Consider the following 19,080-nt stretch of genomic DNA (forward strand, 5'->3'; position numbering starts at 1 on the left):
ATTTTCACCAGGAGGAGGAGGTCATCTGGTTCCACAGGGCAGCTCCAAAAGCTGGAGCTGGATAGGACAGCTCATGAATCTACTGTTGAAGATCTAGCAGGGAATTAGACACATTCTGTGAACAATCAGGAATACATTTAGATTTTATAACAGCACAGATAACTTGTATGATTTTTCTGATTTCTCTGGCTGGTTATGACATATTTGTATGCCTTGGCAACTTGTAATTGAAAGCTACCTTATGTCCTTGTGAGCAGTATAATTATGGCACCACATTACTTTTAAAGTTAACTTACTCAAATATATTCTAGACAGTCCCCACCACGCACAAAATTCTCTTCTCAATGTCCACTTCCCACACACCTTGTATCACTTTCTGTATCCATATTAGTCTGTCCCTTATTTTCCAACCAGAGCAATCAGCTGAAAACAGACCATCTTTTTTTGCCTTAATAAAATGCAGTTCAATCCCTCATTCCTTCTATATTGAAAGCACACACATTCTACTTTTCTAAAGCAAACACGGACTGTCCTTTATAATTTCTGAAAACACATGTTTTTCTCATGGAGACCATTCAGTGTGGCACTGATCATATTGATTAATTGTTCTAAATACCTTTAGTTTCTGCTTAGTAACTGATGTCTCAGTGTCTCATTTGACTTCTGTTAAACCTAGGTACGATATTATACCTAATGTTGACAGCTGTAATGACGTGTGTATTAATTAGATCAGCAAACTTCAATTCTAATTTAAGATATTAATACTGAATATTTCCCAGTTTACTTGAACCTAAAATTAATTCTGGTCAGTTAGCTACCTTCCATATTTTGAGAATTTATATATGCAAAGCCTTAGTCAAGGAAATGCAGAATAAAGGCATCTTTTAAATCTAGTACAGTAACCCATGCTGCTGTTTCTGGAATTTGTGAAAGAAGAGTGTAGAGATTGGGCACCACTGGATGTAATGAGACCAGTGTCTCATTTATTAGATGAAGGTCTTGTACTAGGAACCAATCCCTGTTAAGTTTTTGCACTCCCAATATAGGAGTGTTACAAGGGCTGATACAATTCAATTAATAATCTGTTCTCTTATGCTTCCTATAATTGGGATAAGTCCCTGTCAGGCCTTGGGTCTCAGAGGATACTGCTTTTGGCAAAGAAATAAATTCTGGTCTTTAAGACTTATTTCCACCAGTTGCGTATTCTTTGCTCTTCCTATGTTTCCTCCTATGGCCCAGACTTCTGGGTCAATATATACTTCCATCCAAGGCAGGCATAAACCTTGATTAGGCTCCATTGCCATGTGAATTGAGGCTTTAACCTCTTACAAAATATCTCTTTCTAAAAGAGGAGTTGGACTCTCTGGAACAATCAGAAAGGCATGAGAGAAGAAAATGGATTTCCAGTCACAACTCAAAGGTTGTGTAAGAAATTTTGTAACCGGCTTGCCAGAAATATAAATGTGGCAGATTCATGAGGGAGGGGCCCAGGATTGGAGAGGAGGACTGAAAAGTGGCTCCCGTATTCAGGAGGAAGTCAATAGGCTGTCTTCCTACATTTAGAGTCACCCAGGGCTCCTGAGTGGTGATAAGGACAGGAGCCATTATGGAAATGCCCCGTCAGCCTTGATCCTGGGCCTGAGGGTCAACCCCAGAGACCTTCATCTTCAGGGGCAGTCCCTCTTCAGGTGATCTCCCCAACATATGGGGCACAACCTAGGTGCTGTGGTCTGAGTCTTGGGGCATTCCCATTTAAAGCGTCCCTCTTTTCCACAGAGGAAAGAGGCTCTGGGCATAGGTTTCTGCCCTAGTCCTCTCACCTTGGAAACTGCTAGGTTGACTCCCTGTAGTGCCATAACTAGAGCCTCAGCCTTTTCTCTGTCTCTCCTCTTGTTCTCCTTTTATTCTTCCTGGTCCGGATTATAACATACTTGAGTTGCTACTCTGAGGAGGTGCTCCAGGTCCTGATCAGGGCCAAAAGCCAATTTTGGAGCTTTCTCCATATATCTGGCACCGATTGAGCTATGAATTTATCCTTAAGAATTATTCGACCCTCCACTGTTTCTGGGTTCCCTGATATATGTTTTCTCAATGCCTTTTTGAGTCTTTTTAAGAAAGCTAATGGACTTTTTCCCCTAGTAAACCTCTGATAGTTTTTAACAGGCTTTACTCATGAGGCTTTTAATCCCTCAACTATACAAGTAATAAAATGATTTCTATGCCAATTGTTGTTATCTCCCTCATCAGCAGACCAATTGGGATCACTCATAGGAACTGCCTGACACCCTGTGGGGAATCTTGTTCATTTCTCTTCTAATCTGCCTCTGGCACTTATAGCATCATTCCATTCATCTTCCCCAGCTTTGAGCAGTTTTGGAGACTTTATGTAATATTTTTTCCACTTACAGTCAATGTCTGTTTTCGTAATAACATGACGTCCTTCCAGGCTAACTCAAAGGACTGCATGAGACCCTGAAAGACCTCAATATATCTGGGTAATCAGCAAATCTTCCCAAATCTGTTTTTATTTGCCTTAAGTCCTGAAGTGAAATAGGTGTATGGACCTGTATTTGGTCCCCATTCTCTGTTTGCTACTTCTTGTAAAGGGAGTAGAGAGAGATATAACTTTGTCACTGGCTTGGGGGGAGGAGGAGCCTTGAGCAGTATTGAAGAAGGCTGATTAACTTCTGGCTAGTTGGAGAATGGTATTATAAGCTAGTGAGCCTTCAGATGGCCATCGCTCTCCATCTGACAGATTATACAGTGGCCAGGCTTTTGTTCAAAAGAAAATTAAATGTTTCTTTTTCAGAATCTCAGGGTCAAACTTTTTCCAGTTCAAGGCACATGTCAGAGGAGTTGCTATTGAGCCATGCACCAGACTTGAAGGTGTGGCTCCCATCCAAAAAAGAGAAAAAAACCAGCATCCAGTGTCTATTGTCCTTTCTTGGCTATGTGAGGGCATCCCCTCTCTTATATGGAGCAGCTAGATACTAGTGGTCAAATGTCCCATCCGACCTCAGGCTGACTGGAATTAACCACTCTTTATCAGCGTAGCCTCCCTTCCCGTCATCCCTGCCCATTACCTGTCTCTGGACAGAGGTGAAGAAAACCCAGGCATACAGGCCCTGCCCTGAGTTTTCGAATCCTAAGATGCTCACTCTGACATGCCCTGTATTAACATTAGGAAAATTTCTAAACCACAGTTAACAGGTAAATTGGATGAACCAGCCATCAATTACTCCAACCAGGGTGAAAGTAAACAGCAAAAAGCAAAACTGACTATGCCGAGGCTCTGAGGCTAAACACTTGGCCTAAGTTGGATGAATACTAGCTATGCACTCCTTTTCCCCCACAGGCCTGGTAACAACTCAGGATGGTCTTAACATCTAGAGGTCTGTTTCCTTTGCCCCCACAGCTCTATTTGAGGTAATGGCAAAGGAAATGATGAAAGATCAGGTTAGTTTTATACCATAATTTCAGAAAAAAATCCCGTTTTGAAATCTTTGATCAGTCTACAACCATAAGTTTAGACTTGGGTGAACCCATGGTGTCTTTATGTTGATCTTTTCTATGGCCTGATATTATGAGGCCTTCTCTGACCTCGTGGGTGGTATCCCCAATAGCTTTGCCTCCACCACTCTTGAAAGCAAGACAGATCCCACTCAGCTTGCTCTATGACCGGGCAGAGCACCTGCTTTGTTGCAATTATTTCTGATCCATCTGGGCCCCCGGTCTCAGGGAGGCACTCTCAGACAAATTCTAATGTTTTGGGCAAAGGACAGGGGACTTTGTACCCAATCCTCCCTATACCCTGAACTGAACCAGGGATGACGGTCTTGTCTCCCTGACTCAGATCCTGGGCCTCGGTGAACTGACAAAATGGGCAGTGCCATGGCTGGTTTAGAATCTGGGCCAGGAGTTCCTGGAGGCCCAGGGGCAAGGTCAAGTTAGATTATCTCCTCGGAGGAATTTATGGCCCAAAATGGATCCACTCGGACTCTGTAGCCACTAAGACCGTGGAGCCACAAACTCGAACCTGAAATGCAAACGAATCAGGCCACTCATTCACTCTCACACACGGAGGTTACCACAGGCCTCCCACTCCCTGGGAGTCCCTAACTAGTAGCTCGATCAAGCACAACTTTCAATCAGCTACACCCGACAGTTGCTCCACCCAAGCAAGAGGTTCCTCTGCTTCCAATCTGGAGCACTAGGACTGCTGCTCTGTCAGGCACAGCTTCCGACCAGGAGAGTCTCCCTCAGGGGGTGATCAGTCTCCTCTTCTGCCCACTGGGGCAGGACCTGACTGGGGTTGGCCCCGGGGCCTTACCTTGTCCAGATGCCTTTCTGGTGAGTTGGTCTGTCTCTCCACTAAGTCCAGTCGGGGTTCGGTCACCCGGGAGTCAGGAATGCCGCTCACGAAGGAGGACCCGGAATACCATAGGGTGGCACAACGCCTCGTTCGGTTCGAGGCTCCCTGGCTCCCGGGCGGCCTTACCTCTGTTCTGGTGGCTCAAGGGGCCAGAACGGTTGGAATCTTGCTGGGGCCTCCAGAAATGTTACGGCAGCTACCCAGCAGCCCTGCGCTGCAGCGTATCAGCTCTGGAGACAGCCCTGTGGCTGTAGCCTACTAGCTCCAGCAGCTCTGGCTGCAGTGGATCAGCTCTTTTACCCGGCAAGAAACCAAGCGAGCACTCGGAGAGTTGGAGAACTCAGGTTTATTACGCCGGCCGGCTCGGAGGAGATCGATCTCCAGTGTCTGAGCCCGGAAGAAGGGTTTCACAAGGCTTTTATGGGCTACTTCTTCCAGGTCCATCCTTGGCTAGTTGGACCGGAGTGACGTCAGGCAGGTAGTGGATGTGGAAACAAATTGACAGAAGCAGATGTGTGGGGAGGGGTGGTTGGGGCAGTTGGATGGACTTTGCTTAGTCATCATGGCCAGAGTCTCTCCTTTCTACATTTTTATTGGGACAGTTTCTCCTACACGCTAACTTAAAGACTACTAAATTAGCATCCTAAGGATTTTAATATTCCCTTCCATGGGGAGAATTTTTACATATTCAAACATACCCAGAAATCAACTCAAATTCAACCAGGAGAAAGAAAAAAAAAAAAACCCAAACCATTAAAGATTGAATACTTTGAACTCGAAAACTCCAAAATAGTTTGTTACATTAGACAAAATGGGTTATTTCCCTGGACTATGTTGTGTAAACATGGAGTGGCTGAATTTCTGCAGCAGTGAAGACCATATAGTTAGAACAGGCTCCTAAACGCACGCAACAGGTAACCAATCAGCTGCACAAGCTAAAGCGAGAGGAGCGTGGAAGCACACTTTTGCTCACAGCAGCTCAAAGAAGGCCTGCGGGAGGACGAGGTTCTTTACCGCTAAGCTCGAAAGGTGGAAAGGGGAAGGAGGGATCTCCTACACACAGCCCAGAGGCCTGCTCTGCCGGACTGAGCACCTCCAGTGTAGGAGAAGGCTAGAACGATACCCCAGGGTCTGGAGCTGGAAGTAGGAAGAGGGAGGACACGTTACCCTGAGAAGAGCCAGTTCAACAGGATTTCCCTTCAGCTGGATGACTTGAGCAGCGCCCCAACACTGGGGCCTGGAACCCAGGAATCCAGGATAGTCATCAATTGAACAGACTTTGTTCCCGCGCTGAGGAGCACACGCCTGAGCGTCAAGGCGCACAGAGTACACGTCACTTCTGGGACATAGATCTTCCCCAAACCTTTCTCCAGGGTCCGCCCCGCCCCCAGTCCTCCTCTCCGGAGGCGCTGTGCTACAACCCCGCCCACCACAGCCCAGATGGCTACGCGGCGCACATGCGCAGAGGACTCGACGCTGCTGTGCACTTCGGGGAGTGTAGTCTCCGCGCAGGTGCCGGTGGGCCGCCAGAGTACCAGTTCCCAGCGGAACCTGAAGAAGTCAGAACTCTCTCGCCGCCCCGGTCCTTATTCCCATCTTCATACCTGTCCAGTCACCTCGCGCTGGGCTTCAGTCAGGGCGCGCCCCAAGGGAAAGCGTGAGACCCAGTCTTCCCTTCAGCCGGCTGTGCTGGAGAGGCGGGGTCCACTGCCCGCCTCCCACCGCCCCCCTCCCCGCCCTCCTTACCCTCCCCGGCGGGCGTCGGGCCGGAGCCCGAAGAGAGGCGGCGGCCCCCGCGGCGGCCCCCGCAGCGGCCGCAGGAGGGGCGGCGGCGGCGGGCGCCGCAGGCGATGCCCCTGCCTGGCTGCTCCGGCGGGGGGCGGTGCGAGCGGCGGCGGGGGAGCAGGCAGGGGGCGGCGGCTGCTACAGAGGGGCCGAGAGCTGGCGGCGGCGGTCGTGAAGGGCATCGGCGGCGGCGGCGGTGATGGCAGTGCTGATGTGAGTGTCTGCTGGCTGGGGACCCGGGGCTGCTGAGCCCGAGGCGAGCGGGAGCGGGAGGCCAGGGGCCGCGGAGGGATGTTGTGTGCCCGGTGCGGAGCCGGGAGACTCCGCCCGCCGCCACCGTTCGTCCGGTAGAGGCGGGAGCCCGGCGCTGCGGCGGCCGGCACAGTGCAAAGCGCGGCCCGGTGTGGGGGTCCCGGGCGGAGGCTGGGGCAGCCCAGGCCGAGGGGCGTCTGCGATTGTTCTCAACACCCCTCCCCCACCCCACCCCGTGTGTCTGTTTGTCACTTGCAGCTGAAGATGGAAAGAGCCAGGCGAAGGGGAGGCGGCGGCGGCGGCGGCCGTGGCCGCGGCGGCAAGAATGTAGGGGGCTCTGGCCTAAGCAAGAGTAGACTCTATCCCCAGGCCCAGCACCCCCACTACCCCCACTACGCGGCTTCAGCCACCCCTAGTCAGGCTGGGGGCGCCGCCGAAATCCAGGAGCTGGCCTCTAAACGAGTGGACATCCAGAAAAAAAGGTTTTACCTAGACGTGAAGCAAAGCTCCCGGGGCCGGTTCCTAAAGATAGCCGAAGTCTGGATAGGGAGAGGCCGGCAAGACAATATCAGAAAGAGTAAACTGACCCTCTCCCTGTCTGTGGCAGCGGAGCTGAAGGACTGCCTAGGGGACTTCATCGAGCACTATGCCCACCTGGGCCTGAAAGGCCACCGACAAGAGCATGGTCACGGCAAAGAGCAAAGCTCCAGGAGGAGACAGAAGCACTCAGCACCCTCCCCACCAGTCTCTGTAGGGTCCGAAGAGCATCCTCACAGTGTCCTCAAGACAGACTACATAGAGAGGGACAATAGGAAATATTATCTAGACCTAAAGGAAAATCAGAGGGGTCGCTTCCTAAGGATTAGACAAACCATGATGCGGGGCACTGGCATGATAGGTTATTTTGGCCACACTTTGGGCCAAGAACAGACTATTGTCCTCCCAGCACAAGGGATGATTGAGTTTCGAGATGCCTTGGTTCAGCTCATTGAAGACTATGGCGAAGGGGACATAGAAGACCGCAGAGGTGGAGACGATGACCCAGTGGAACTCCCAGAGGGGACTTCTTTCAGAGTGGACAATAAAAGGTTCTACTTTGATGTGGGCTCTAATAAATATGGAATTTTCCTGAAGGTAAGTGAGGTGAGGCCACCTTACCGTAATACTATTACTGTTCCATTCAAAGCTTGGACAAGGTTTGGGGAGAATTTTATCAAGTATGAAGAAGAGATGAGGAAAATTTGCAACAGCCATAAAGAAAAGAGGATGGATGGCAGAAGGGCCAGTGGTGAAGAACAAGAATGCCTCGACTAGAATGAAATTGAACTCCATCAGGCAAAAATTATAATCCTAAATTGGCTAAAAGTACTGATCCATACTCATTCGAAGAAGTTTTTCCTCTTTTTTGGCCCTTTGTTATTAGTAATACCTCTAGTAGTTTATACTTCAAGGAGTCTGATTCTCACGTTATGTTATCCATAGAACGCTATTATTCTTATGAGAATTCCATCCTTCCCAGAGCTAAATAGTTTAGCTGCTTCAGCTGCTCCAGACTATTGAAGTATGCAAATCAGCACAAAGTGTGACATTCTGACCTTTTAAATACATGACTAAAATTTACATTGCACTATGACATAAACCTGAAAAAAGATACATATAGGTAATACAAAAGTGTGAATTTCTGTTTAACAGGTTCTCCCCGCCCCCAAAAAAGTATTACATTCCTACTTCATTAAAAGCTGCTAGGCTTACCTGTAGGACAGTTACCACAGAAACAGAAATTGACTTCTATCATAAATATATTTATTTATAAAAGTACAAGTAGAAATGTCTTAATTGTCCATTGGACAACCAAATATTAAACAATACCATTAAGAAATCAAATCTTAGAATTACTATAGTAATCCATAATTTCAAATTTTGTGGTAACACTACAGTTTATAATTGCCATATCAACACCATGAGAGAATTTTCATTGGCTATTCTAAGCTAGTTACAATCCCATCTTCACGTCTGATGATTGTACCATATACTATTATTGACTTTCCAAAGTTTCAGGAATTACTTTTATGTCACTGTTGTGTGGGAGGCTTCATCCTATGGCTCTGCTATGGAAATGTGATGTTTTAGCTTTTCATGCTAATTTGAAGGTTGTGAGAGGTTCTTTCCCAAAATATATCATGGACCCAAGGTGTTATATTTTATGCTGCTGCTGTAACACTATTTCAGAGGGGTTGGTGCACCAGTTACCTGATAAAAAAGATCAGTAATAATATATTTTAGTAGCATTTTTGCAGTTGCTACCCTTAAAATCACAGCAACGCTTCCAATATAAATGTGACTTTTACGGGTCTTTCAATTCCAGGAAAAAAAAAATTTTTTAAAGCATTTAGAATAAATATAAATTTTCAGCCTGGAAAAAGTAGTATTTAAAGATTGGTTGTAAACATCTTTGAAAGGAAAAATCAGGCAGTTTCCAAGGTGCTCTTTAAAATACCTGAAAGGTTTACTTTACACAAGACTCACCCACTTACTTGTATTAAAAATTACTTTCCAGGAAGTGCCACAGCAATTTTTCAACACCTAAGCAATTTTTTAAACAGGTGGATATAATGTATATGTGTACCAACCCACCCTGTATCAACTGACTGAAATTTTATCTGTTGAGCTGCATTTTATTCTGGATGAAATTACTGTCTTTTATCTTGGCTTTATTCACCTCTCACACAGTAAGTCCATATAATCATGTTTAAGAGCCAGACACTGATTTCAACCCCCAAATATAGCTCTCATTGATGAGAGCTGGCTGCATGGATTGAGATCAGAATGTAGCTCTTCTTTCACATGCTACAAGTAATTCCCAATTATTTTAACAGGTTTTTTCCTCTGTAGGTTTGTCCCCAAATACCTTCAAGTAAAGTCACTAAGAAAACTCTATGATAGGAATTAAGAAAATTAATTTCACAGATTTTACTTAAAAAGAAGCAATCAGTAACCCAGACTTACATGCTAGTGTTGGCCTGCAGATTATATTTCTGGTTTCCTCAAGTAGTATGAAGGAATCTCACTAGTTCATTATAATTGCGGACCATCTGGATCACTGTGGAATAACTGAAGGTTAGAAGATGATGTTAGTACTAGAGTTAATAGCACATGGTGGGTGTTGAGACTCTAAAAGTAGCAAAGATCTTTAAACAGTCCTAACTGTAAAATGACTATTCTGGGCTTGATAAAAAGTAGCTTTGGGGTATATGAAGGCGTGGTGTGCACTTGAATTACTGTACTACTGATTGTTTTTGCTGCCCATCATAGTGCCTATTAATAATCAACCTGTCAGATTTGGGCAAACGAGCTGTGAATATTCCAGTATTTGAGTGTTCCTATCACTATTACTGTGACTGTATGCTCTCTCTTAAAACCTTCCCTTCTAAAATATTTATATCCGTTAAGTCTAAATGATTTCCTTTTTGGTTTTCGGTCTGGTAAGCTTTGAGTGTGTGTGTCTATATATGTATATACACATACACATATACGTGTATATATGTGTGTTATATATATACATACACACAGTCCTATGTCAGACTTAAAGATAAATGTCTTTAACCATTGTATATAAATATTAGTTTAATTTTGCATTAATAATTTACATAAAAACTTAGGCATCCAGTTTCTACATTGTGGGTATACTTCAAAGTTTTTACAATCGCAAAGCTACAGATTGGATAGAGGCATATATACCGCCAATTGAATATAGTTTAGAATCATTAAGCCTTCTGCCAGTCTGTTTCATTTTTTTTCAAAGGTAATGTTAATTGAAAAATGAAATGATGCTATGACTTTTGGATACTTAAAATTTCCAATCATTCATTAGCCATAATCAAATAAGATCCAGTCCAAAACTTTGGTATTAGGACATGTATTGCCATGTATCTTATAAAATAAGCTACTATTCTTATCTGTGCAATATACATTTTATTTATTGTCATTTGTACCATAAATGGAGCTGCAAGTGTACATGGTATTCAGAATAATAGAATCTCTGCCTTGAAGACCTAAATCTCTTAAGGCAACTGGATGTTAGAAGTCAAAAAGTGAGCATTAAAGTTAGTAACCAAAATTACTAGTTCACTGTATAATCCTAAAACACTGATGATATTTGCACATAATACTCTAAGCATAATGTGGTACAGACTCAAAACTGTAATAATATAAGCTGATAGTATGAAATTTGGAAACGGGTTCCTCATAGTAGTTGGCAGTGTGCTCCTACCAAGTGAGAGCAACAATAATCTGTTGCTTATATGCAAAAGATGCAATGTATTATAAAGTATTAAACTTCTGCCACATTTTATAATTTTCCTTGTTAAAGCCCCAAACTGCCATGTCCCTTAAACTTGAGTCAAACACAAGCTTATTTGCACTAAAGAGCATGGCCAAAAAAATAAATGACAGGGTGGAAAAGCTAGTTGGAACCTCTTGAAATAATTGGTTCTAATGGGAGAATTTCACATTTGTCTATTTGAAAGCTATATGGTCCAGGCAGACAATCTGTCAGTTCACTAATTTAATAATGCACTTTACCTTTTGTATATAAAAGATGTACATTTATGCCACTTGACTGGTGGGATGTGTTTCAATAACTATGTAGTTAGAATCTGTAGGGTGATCTCTTGCATGCATATATTTGTGTTGGAACTGCTGTAGTAACAAGTTTCCATTAAATCAGTGTAATGGAGATGGGTAGAAGATGCTTCTGAAAAAAAATCCCAATACATTTAAGAAATAATTTTAAAGTAGTGTTCATATTTGTATTCTTAAGGATTAGAGTCAATTTAAAAAACTATTTCTAGCCCAGATTAGTATTACAGTTGAGATTATATCTAATTGACACTCCCCATAATACCCTGAAAATGAATTTTGGGAATTTGTGCAGACAAAAAAATTTTAATGGTTCTGTGTCATTGTTTAAATTGTGTGTTTAAATTACAAATGAAAAGAAAGCCCATGATACTATGTTAGAATTAAAAATATGGTTGGCTGATTTGGCATCATTAAGAAAATACCCAAACTAAAGAAAGAAAATTCAAATTGAGGAAATGCTAAGAGCCTTAGAACAATTGCTAAAACAAATATGGTATTATTTCAAATTTTGTAGAACTAACTTTGATCAACCAAGAAGGGTATTAGGGGACTTACTGTATCCTTCCCATCCTAAAAACTTCCTAATATGTACATTTGAAAACTAAATAATTGTTGCTTAATAATAGGCTGTATGTACTTTACTAAGAAACACTGTGTACTAACAATTCATCAAGAGTATACTATATTTACTGCATTCATTTTATATCTGTGGATAAGAATACATTATATAGTGAGCCTATCTTAATATGATCATGTATTTATATTGTAATTTTGCAAATATTTTCAGTAAAATAAACATTTATTTAAGCTGCACAATTTGAAGAGGATGAAATTGAAATACACCTTCAGCACTCAGTTTGAATAAGCAGCTACCTTTGAAAGCGGACATGTGTACTATCATTCCTTTAGATTTTGTTTTATGGTTTAACATTTAAGTTAATAGGACTTAGTTGGAAAATTGAAGTACTATTTTGAAAATAATTTTTTCTTGAGTTTTTCTCCTACTTATTTCGAAATGTCTTTCATTGGAGCTATTTATAAAATCTTAGCCCAAGCTTTATGTAAGAGCTTTGCTTAGTCACCACGTAGTTTGAAGTCTGTCTTTTACCAAAACACCAAACATCTTTGGCAGGGTAAATCTAAAGTAAACCACAAAAAGAAGTAAAAATTGATTCTATGCCAAGAGAATAATACAGGTGTAATAGTTATCACTGCCAAATAATAATCTTAAATCTTTCTGAAGTTTCCTTAAAGATTTCTCGAATTGTAGAGAAATGGTGGCTCATGGCTAGCCCATCAGAGGAAGAGAGTAAGGCTATTAGCATGCCACTGAGACAACCCGTAGTCCACAGTGCTGTAGCAATGAGGTACAAGGACAACGTGTTTTTCCCATTTTCATGTCTTGTGAAAATCAAGTTTTTAGATCCTAATTACTCTGTCACACCCAAATTTATGTACAAAAAATTTATATGTTAGTATATGTTCCTGTATAATGTTAAAAAGTTAATTCTTTTCTTAATTTGCACGATTTTAAGTAATTTAAATTTATTTTAGTAGTGGGTTTTTAATCACTATTTTTGAATAGGAAAAACATTCATGTAGTACAAAATTTAAATGCACCAGATGGGAAGACAGTGAAAAGTAGCTGCTAGTGTTACCAGTTTCCTGTGTATCCTACAGTTACTCTGCATATACAAACATTTGTGTATATAAATACATTTTTAAACATGCAATTGAAAACGTATATACACTCTGTTGTACCCAGGAGTGTCAATTTTAGATCTGTCATTAGAAGTGATTTTTTCCTCTTAGATACCATACTTGATCTAGTTAACATAGATATTAATTTAAACTATTTATAACACCAAAAGAACCTCAAGGAAAGTTTGAATGAATCCCTTTGTAATTTACTGAAAATGCAAATATGTGTATATATCAATTTTAAATGTATAATCAGTTTCTCTTCCCTGTTCCTGACAGCTTTGCCCTCCTATCTTCCCCTCTCCCTTCCCTCCAAAAATTATTGGTCTTTTTCTTGAAGTAATACAGTTCAGGATGTTAAATTATTTAACCAAGTGTTATTTTAGATTAACTCTGTCTTCTAATGAAGAACACTCATATTTAAAAGCTTTAACAAACTATCACTTTCAGTAGGTATTTACTAATTTCATTACTATTATTTTTATCCAAAGACCTTGCCATTATAAAACCAAATCATTACTAGAACCATAGGAAAAAAGGTCATGATCCTATGGAAAATCTCTTGATTTATTAACATGAGCTTTTGTAGTTATATTGAGAAAGATATAATTATTAATGAATAATTCATTTAGCACTTAGTCAAATCCAAGACTAAACAAAGGGATAACACTAGTTCTGAATATTTAAAGCATCAACTCCTCATTGAGGGAACCAGTGTCGTCGGATTTCCTTGGGACCCAAAAGTACTTTAATTTGCGAAGAGTAAAAACTTAGGGGCTATGAGGTTATAAGTACAACTCAACTATCTCCATTTTCTGCTGAAAGAATATAAAATAGCTAATGTAATTGTTTAAAAATGAAGTTTGCATAATTGCTATTCCTAAACATGTAAACAAAAGTTAATAGTTCCTCAATCCCTTCCCCCCCAAAAGTGATAATTCTCTTTCTATTCACAACAAGGGGGCATTTAAGGTCACTTTTTTCTAATAACCATCAAGAAAAATTATCTGAAAAATTAAAGGTCTTACACTTGAGCCATGAAGGACCCTATCTAGTTATAAATTAAATCAACCAAAGTAAAAGATCCAATTCTATTAGAATATCTTAAAGAATATGTTTGGTTGAGAAATCATTTTTTAATGGATTGGTATGTGTAAACTTTATGAAAATATTAAAAGGCTTAAGATGTTAAAAATCATTGGTTTCAACTTTAGAATAACATTTCTGTAATTGACAGCATGATTTTCTGTTGGTAGTATGAGAGAGGTGGCGTTAGAAAACAAGATCCTCCTAAACATATATTTTTAAGCATAAAAGAAGAGTTTGCTTCTTTTATTTTAGTAATAAATAACTCATTATCTTTTGCAGAATCTGTAACATTGGTAAAGATCTCCAGATATTTACTTGTTTAAGCTAAATATGGTTTTATATGTATTGCTCCTTGTTTAAAGGAGTCAAAAGGAAGGCAGATTCACCTTTGAGACTGAGTTTTACTTAAAATTTAGTCTAAAAAACATTAATAATTTCCCATCCTTTATTGAGGAGTTTCTCATGTTAGTGCTCTCCAAAACTTTATTTCCAAACTTGTTCTTCTTTGGAATATCTCTTGTGAGAAATTGCTTTTTCTTTTTGAGGCCAGTGGCATCTACCAGTAAATAAAAGCTTACAAGTAATGAATTGGTGCTGCTACAGTGAAGTTAGTTTGTAATATGAATATGGAAAAAAAATACTCATTTAAATGAAATTTACATTTTCATCTTTACTGTTGTTGACTTTTTTCTAAGTCTGTCCTTTCACTTTTACCCTTTTGTACTTAGTTTCTGTGATATTCTATTCAAAGTATTCATTTTTCCTAGGAACTATGAGGAGTTAAGGGAAATTAATCCCTAAGAAAAGTGTTCATAGTATTTGAAAGCTAGAGTCGCTCAAAGTGTAAAATTGGGAGGAAGTGCTTTTGTCAGTTTTTGTCTTTATCAGAATAACGATAATAAATTTGACTACTGTATTAGATCTGATTAGAGTCAGAATATCTTTATCTGAGACACCTATATTTAGAAATATTCCTTATTGTATTTTTCTTAGAGAAAATGATTCTGTAGGGTAATATTCTTCCTCTGGATTTTATTTTTTTATTTTTGATTTGTTGTGGATTTGATGAAGCTGTTGCAGAGAGAGAGATAGCAAATATAAAAGAAATAGAGAAGAGAAAGGTGGTGGCTAATTATTTTGCTTGCCTCTGACAAAAGAAATAAATCTAACGGAAATGAGATAAGTAAATCATTCTCAGAACTAAATCCCTCTTTATTTAACATTTCAAAGAGCATTTGAGGAAGAATAATAAGACCTAATTCTGCCAGTGTATGGCCTGACCCTAAGCAAATCATTTAACTTCTGTTGGATGACTTCCTTATGTGAAACATGAATAAGATTGTACGAGAAGCTAGGGTTCCCTCCTACTCTAAACTTTTTAAATTCTGTATCAGTGAAGTGTGACATAAACAGATAATACTAGAATTGGAAACTGCAAGTAAGAGATGCTCTCTTTATATTAAAAACAGTTAATAATAACACAGCAACCTGTGATGATGCCCAAATGAACATGCAGAAGTTTTATAACTTGTGTGTATCTCTTCAGTCTCACAAAATAAAATGTTGTTCCTAGTCCTCTTTAAATTGTGGTAAACTAACTACATAACTATCCTATGCTTTAATTTTTAAAAAAATTTTTAGGAGTTCCCTAAAAATAGCAGCAGGTTAAGGATCTGGCATTGTCACTGCCATGGCTCAGATCCCTATTGTGGTTTGGGTTCCATCCCTGGCCCTGGAACTTCTACCTGTGGTGGGTGTGGCAAAAAAAAAAAAAAAAAAAGAATTTTATTATCTATATGAGGGAGGTCTCATTTTTTTAAAGTAGTATCACTTGTTCTAAACATACTGTAATCATTTTTATATTCCACATGGCAAAAGAATGTTTAAAGTTAACTTCACTTTCTGAAATGCCATTGTTCCTGAAATAACCATAAATTACATTGCTAAGTAATCCACTGCAATTGCAGTGGCCCCTGAGAATCAAGTACTTCCTTTGACTCCTATTTCCTTGGTCCTTTTGAACATCCTATGTTATAAATTGTGACATTTAACAAGGAAAATCAAGAAAACTGAACAGCAAACGGTATGGTTCTACAGCAGAGGACCTGTAATTAATTCCTAGGGTGTGCAAAGATAACATCGCTAGTTGTTTGTTTGTTTGTTTGTTTGTTTGTTTGTTTGTTTGTTTGTTTTTAGCCTTGAGAAACTGCAGAGGTTGGTGATTAGAGGGGAAGAGGAACATCATACAGGTTTTTGTCTTAGAGGCATTTATTTAGGTACCCAATCCTCCACTATGTGTGACACCACCACTGTCAGTAGAGGGGATTAAAAAGGAGTGACACTTTTCTCCCTCAGCCTCTCTTGTGGATGCCTTCTCCTTTATCAAAGACCATGTTTAAGGGCAAGCAAAGTGTGTTTTGTTAATGGCAAATATATCTCTGCACATAAAATTCCATTACTAAAACATTCAGTTTAATAAAACAGTCTTTAGCCTGGTGATGGTTCACACAAGCAATCTGATCAACAAATTCTATAGAGTGAATTGGCTGTTATGGAAGTTTTTTCCTCACTTCTTCCTCAAAATAGCTTCATTTTAGATTCTTGATTGCTTTGTCTTGGAGTTTACAGTCGAAGTGAGATGGGAGAGAATAATTTAACTTAGCAATTCTTTACCCTGCTCATTTTGTAGAAATATTCCTCAGTTTCCCATTTCAAACACTCTAAGCAATTTTACCAAAAGGACACACCCAAGTGCCAAAATTAAAACCCCACAAATAAAACTAAAGAATTAAGAGATAATGACTTAGAAATAAGGATAAGGATATGTACAAGACCCCTAGGTACAAAACTGTCCTTGTTATTTGCTAAGTTACTTCAGAAACTGCTGTAATTTTATATTACATTTTATTTTAGGTCCTTCAGACTAGCAGTATGATTTATACCAATGATTGTCAGTTGAGAATATCAGTAGGGTAAACTATTCTGAAGGTTCAGTTGAGTTCATTATGAATTTTATCTACTGCTGTTTAATAAATTCCCCCCAAAGGGTAAAAGCCATGCTATCATCACGCATAAAAATATAACTCTAAAACTGTATCATTCATAAATAACCTTCACTTTTTTTCCCCTCTCCCTTCTCTACACTGTCCCCTGTTTAAAGTAGTTAAGAACACTAATTTCTCAAAGTTCCCCCTGTGGTGCAATGGGATTGGCAATGTCATGGGAGCACTGGGACACCGATTCAATCCCCGGCCCAGCACAGTGGGTTAAGCATCCAGTATTGCCGAAGCTGGCTTAGGTCGCAGCTGTGGCTTGGATCAGAGCCCTGGCACAGAAACTGAGTATATCACGGGGTGGCCAAAAAAGAAAAAAAAAAAAAAAAAAAAAGCCACTAAATTCTTCCACCATGTATCCACTCTATCCTATTTATTTGTTCAAATGACTGTTGAAATACCATTAAGACTAAAGTGATCTTTGAAAATATATCAATTGCCCTGTAAACTAGACTTTGGACTCTAAGAAAGAAGGGCCACTGCTTCACTTAACTGATTTCAACACTCTTACCATACTTCTGTATAAGAGTTGAGGATGAAAAGGAAACATTTCACTTGGAATGATACAGCCTTTCAAGATCAGTTACTCTAACTTTTCAGTACACAGTGGATCTTCAGAAAATATTTTGATTGGCATGATTGACAGGTAATTTCAGAAATGAATTTAGCTCTAGGAAAATTGCACCATGACCATTTTTAAACAGAAGGCGGTAACAAGGAAGAGTCAATACAATTTATCAATATTAATAACTGTTACTTATTGGATACCTACCATATTCAAGGCTTTGCTGGGCCCTTTAAATCTACTATTTCTAATCTTTCTAAAGATGTTGTTATCCCCATTTTAATATAATTTTTCAAAGGTTTAGAAACTGTATACATGTTTCAGAATTAATATCTTTGAACTCTTATTGACACCAAGCCAAAGATTGTGCTCAATCATTGAGGCTGTTCTGCTTTAAGGCTTACTCTGAAATTTAATCCCCAACTAATAAAGTACAATCAACCCCAACTACCACTATGAATAAGTCTGCCTCAAAATTGTTGGGAATTATTTTCTCCAAAACTATTCCCTACATACGGGTCTGGTACTGCCAAAAGACACTTGCTTATATGAGGGTTCATCTAGTTGGTTAAAGTATGGTACTAATAAATCCAATTTATTTGATTTATCGTACGGCTTACAGATTGAACCTCTAGTCTCAACCAACTATTTCAAATAATTTTTTAAAGGGATCAGATGATAATATAGATGATCATCCCAATTATACTCTAAGGAGAGAGGAGACAAATTAATATTCACTGTGGGTCTACAATTTAATTTTCATGAGCTGAAGTCAACTGGTTGTGTTAAAGTAAGTCTTATCAACATTAGGAAGTGTTTTATTGGGAGTTTTGCCTGTTTTTCTGCTATCTTCTGCATTTTTCCACTTCTTTTCATATTGTAATTACCAAGTTTCCTCTTTTTTTTGTTAAACTGATGACTGCTCTGTTTGAAGATACACATTTTTGTCCATTACTGTAGGCCAGTGGTCTTCAAACTTTAGAAGTAAGAATGGCCTAGAGAGTACATTACACTATATCTTGCTGGCCCCTGCCCCAGTATTTCTGTTCCGTAGGCATAGGGAGTGAAGAGGGACCAAGAATTGTTGTTTCTGACACATTCCCAGGTGACCCCATGCTGCTGATCTGGGGACCACATTTTAAGAACCAATACTCTGGGTTGACATGATTTCAGCATAGCTGCGAAAGATAGTGAAGGAGAAACTTGGGTCAAAACAATTGTAGCATCTTGGTAGGAAAAAAGACTAAGGGATTCTCATTCAGCTTTGAGAAGTTTACAGATCGTAAAACAAGCAACTTTTTTTTTATAAATTGACTACAGGTTAGGTAAAAAATTATCTTTTGACTACATTTAATAACTCTTCTTAGTTCCTTTTGATTTTTTGACAGCTATCTTGAGATAATTCTGATAGGAATTAACAATTAGGAATCCTTACATGAGCTTAGCTTTCAAATATATGGAGACTGAAGCATATTTTTAATTTATTAAATGACTGGTATACAAGTCTTACTAAAGGAAAATGAATAATTATTCATACAGGTTGTAGTGAATATTAAGTATTAAGACTTGGAGGAACCTTGGAATTAGTGTAGTCCCCTTAAATTTACATTTTGTGACATACT

At 39.8% G+C, this 19,080-nt stretch overlaps 2 protein-coding genes across 12 annotated transcripts in view; one reads left to right on the plus strand and one right to left on the minus strand.

The window, feature by feature from the left end:
* The window catches only part of WRN (Werner syndrome RecQ like helicase), a 127,888-nt gene extending 121,859 nt beyond the window's left edge, over positions 1 to 6,029 (minus strand). For 3 of the 10 annotated variants that reach the window (XM_021075790.1, XM_021075783.1, XM_021075782.1), the window contains exon 1: positions 5,540 to 5,780. The gene's annotated coding sequence lies outside the window, so the exon portion shown is untranslated. Of the gene's footprint in view, positions 1 to 5,539 lie in introns of all 10 variants that reach the window. The other 7 variants (XM_021075784.1, XM_021075788.1, XM_021075787.1 and 4 more) reach the window with 6 other exon arrangements.
* PURG (purine rich element binding protein G) overlaps positions 6,195 to 19,080 on the plus strand; it is a 38,884-nt gene continuing 25,998 nt past the window's right edge. The window contains exons 1-2 of one of the 2 annotated variants that reach the window (XM_005671806.3): positions 6,195 to 6,370; positions 6,668 to 17,227. In XM_005671806.3, the coding sequence (XP_005671863.1) occupies positions 6,674 to 7,723 (1,050 nt within the window). In that variant the 5' untranslated portion in view covers positions 6,195 to 6,370; positions 6,668 to 6,673 and the 3' untranslated portion in view covers positions 7,724 to 17,227. Of the gene's footprint in view, positions 6,371 to 6,667; positions 17,228 to 19,080 lie in introns of those variants that run through there. The other variant, XM_003359494.4, reaches the window with a different exon arrangement.

The sequence above is a fragment of the Sus scrofa genome, chromosome 15 (assembly GCF_000003025.6).
Source record: "Sus scrofa isolate TJ Tabasco breed Duroc chromosome 15, Sscrofa11.1, whole genome shotgun sequence".
In the NCBI taxonomy this organism is placed as follows: domain Eukaryota; kingdom Metazoa; phylum Chordata; class Mammalia; order Artiodactyla; family Suidae; genus Sus; species Sus scrofa.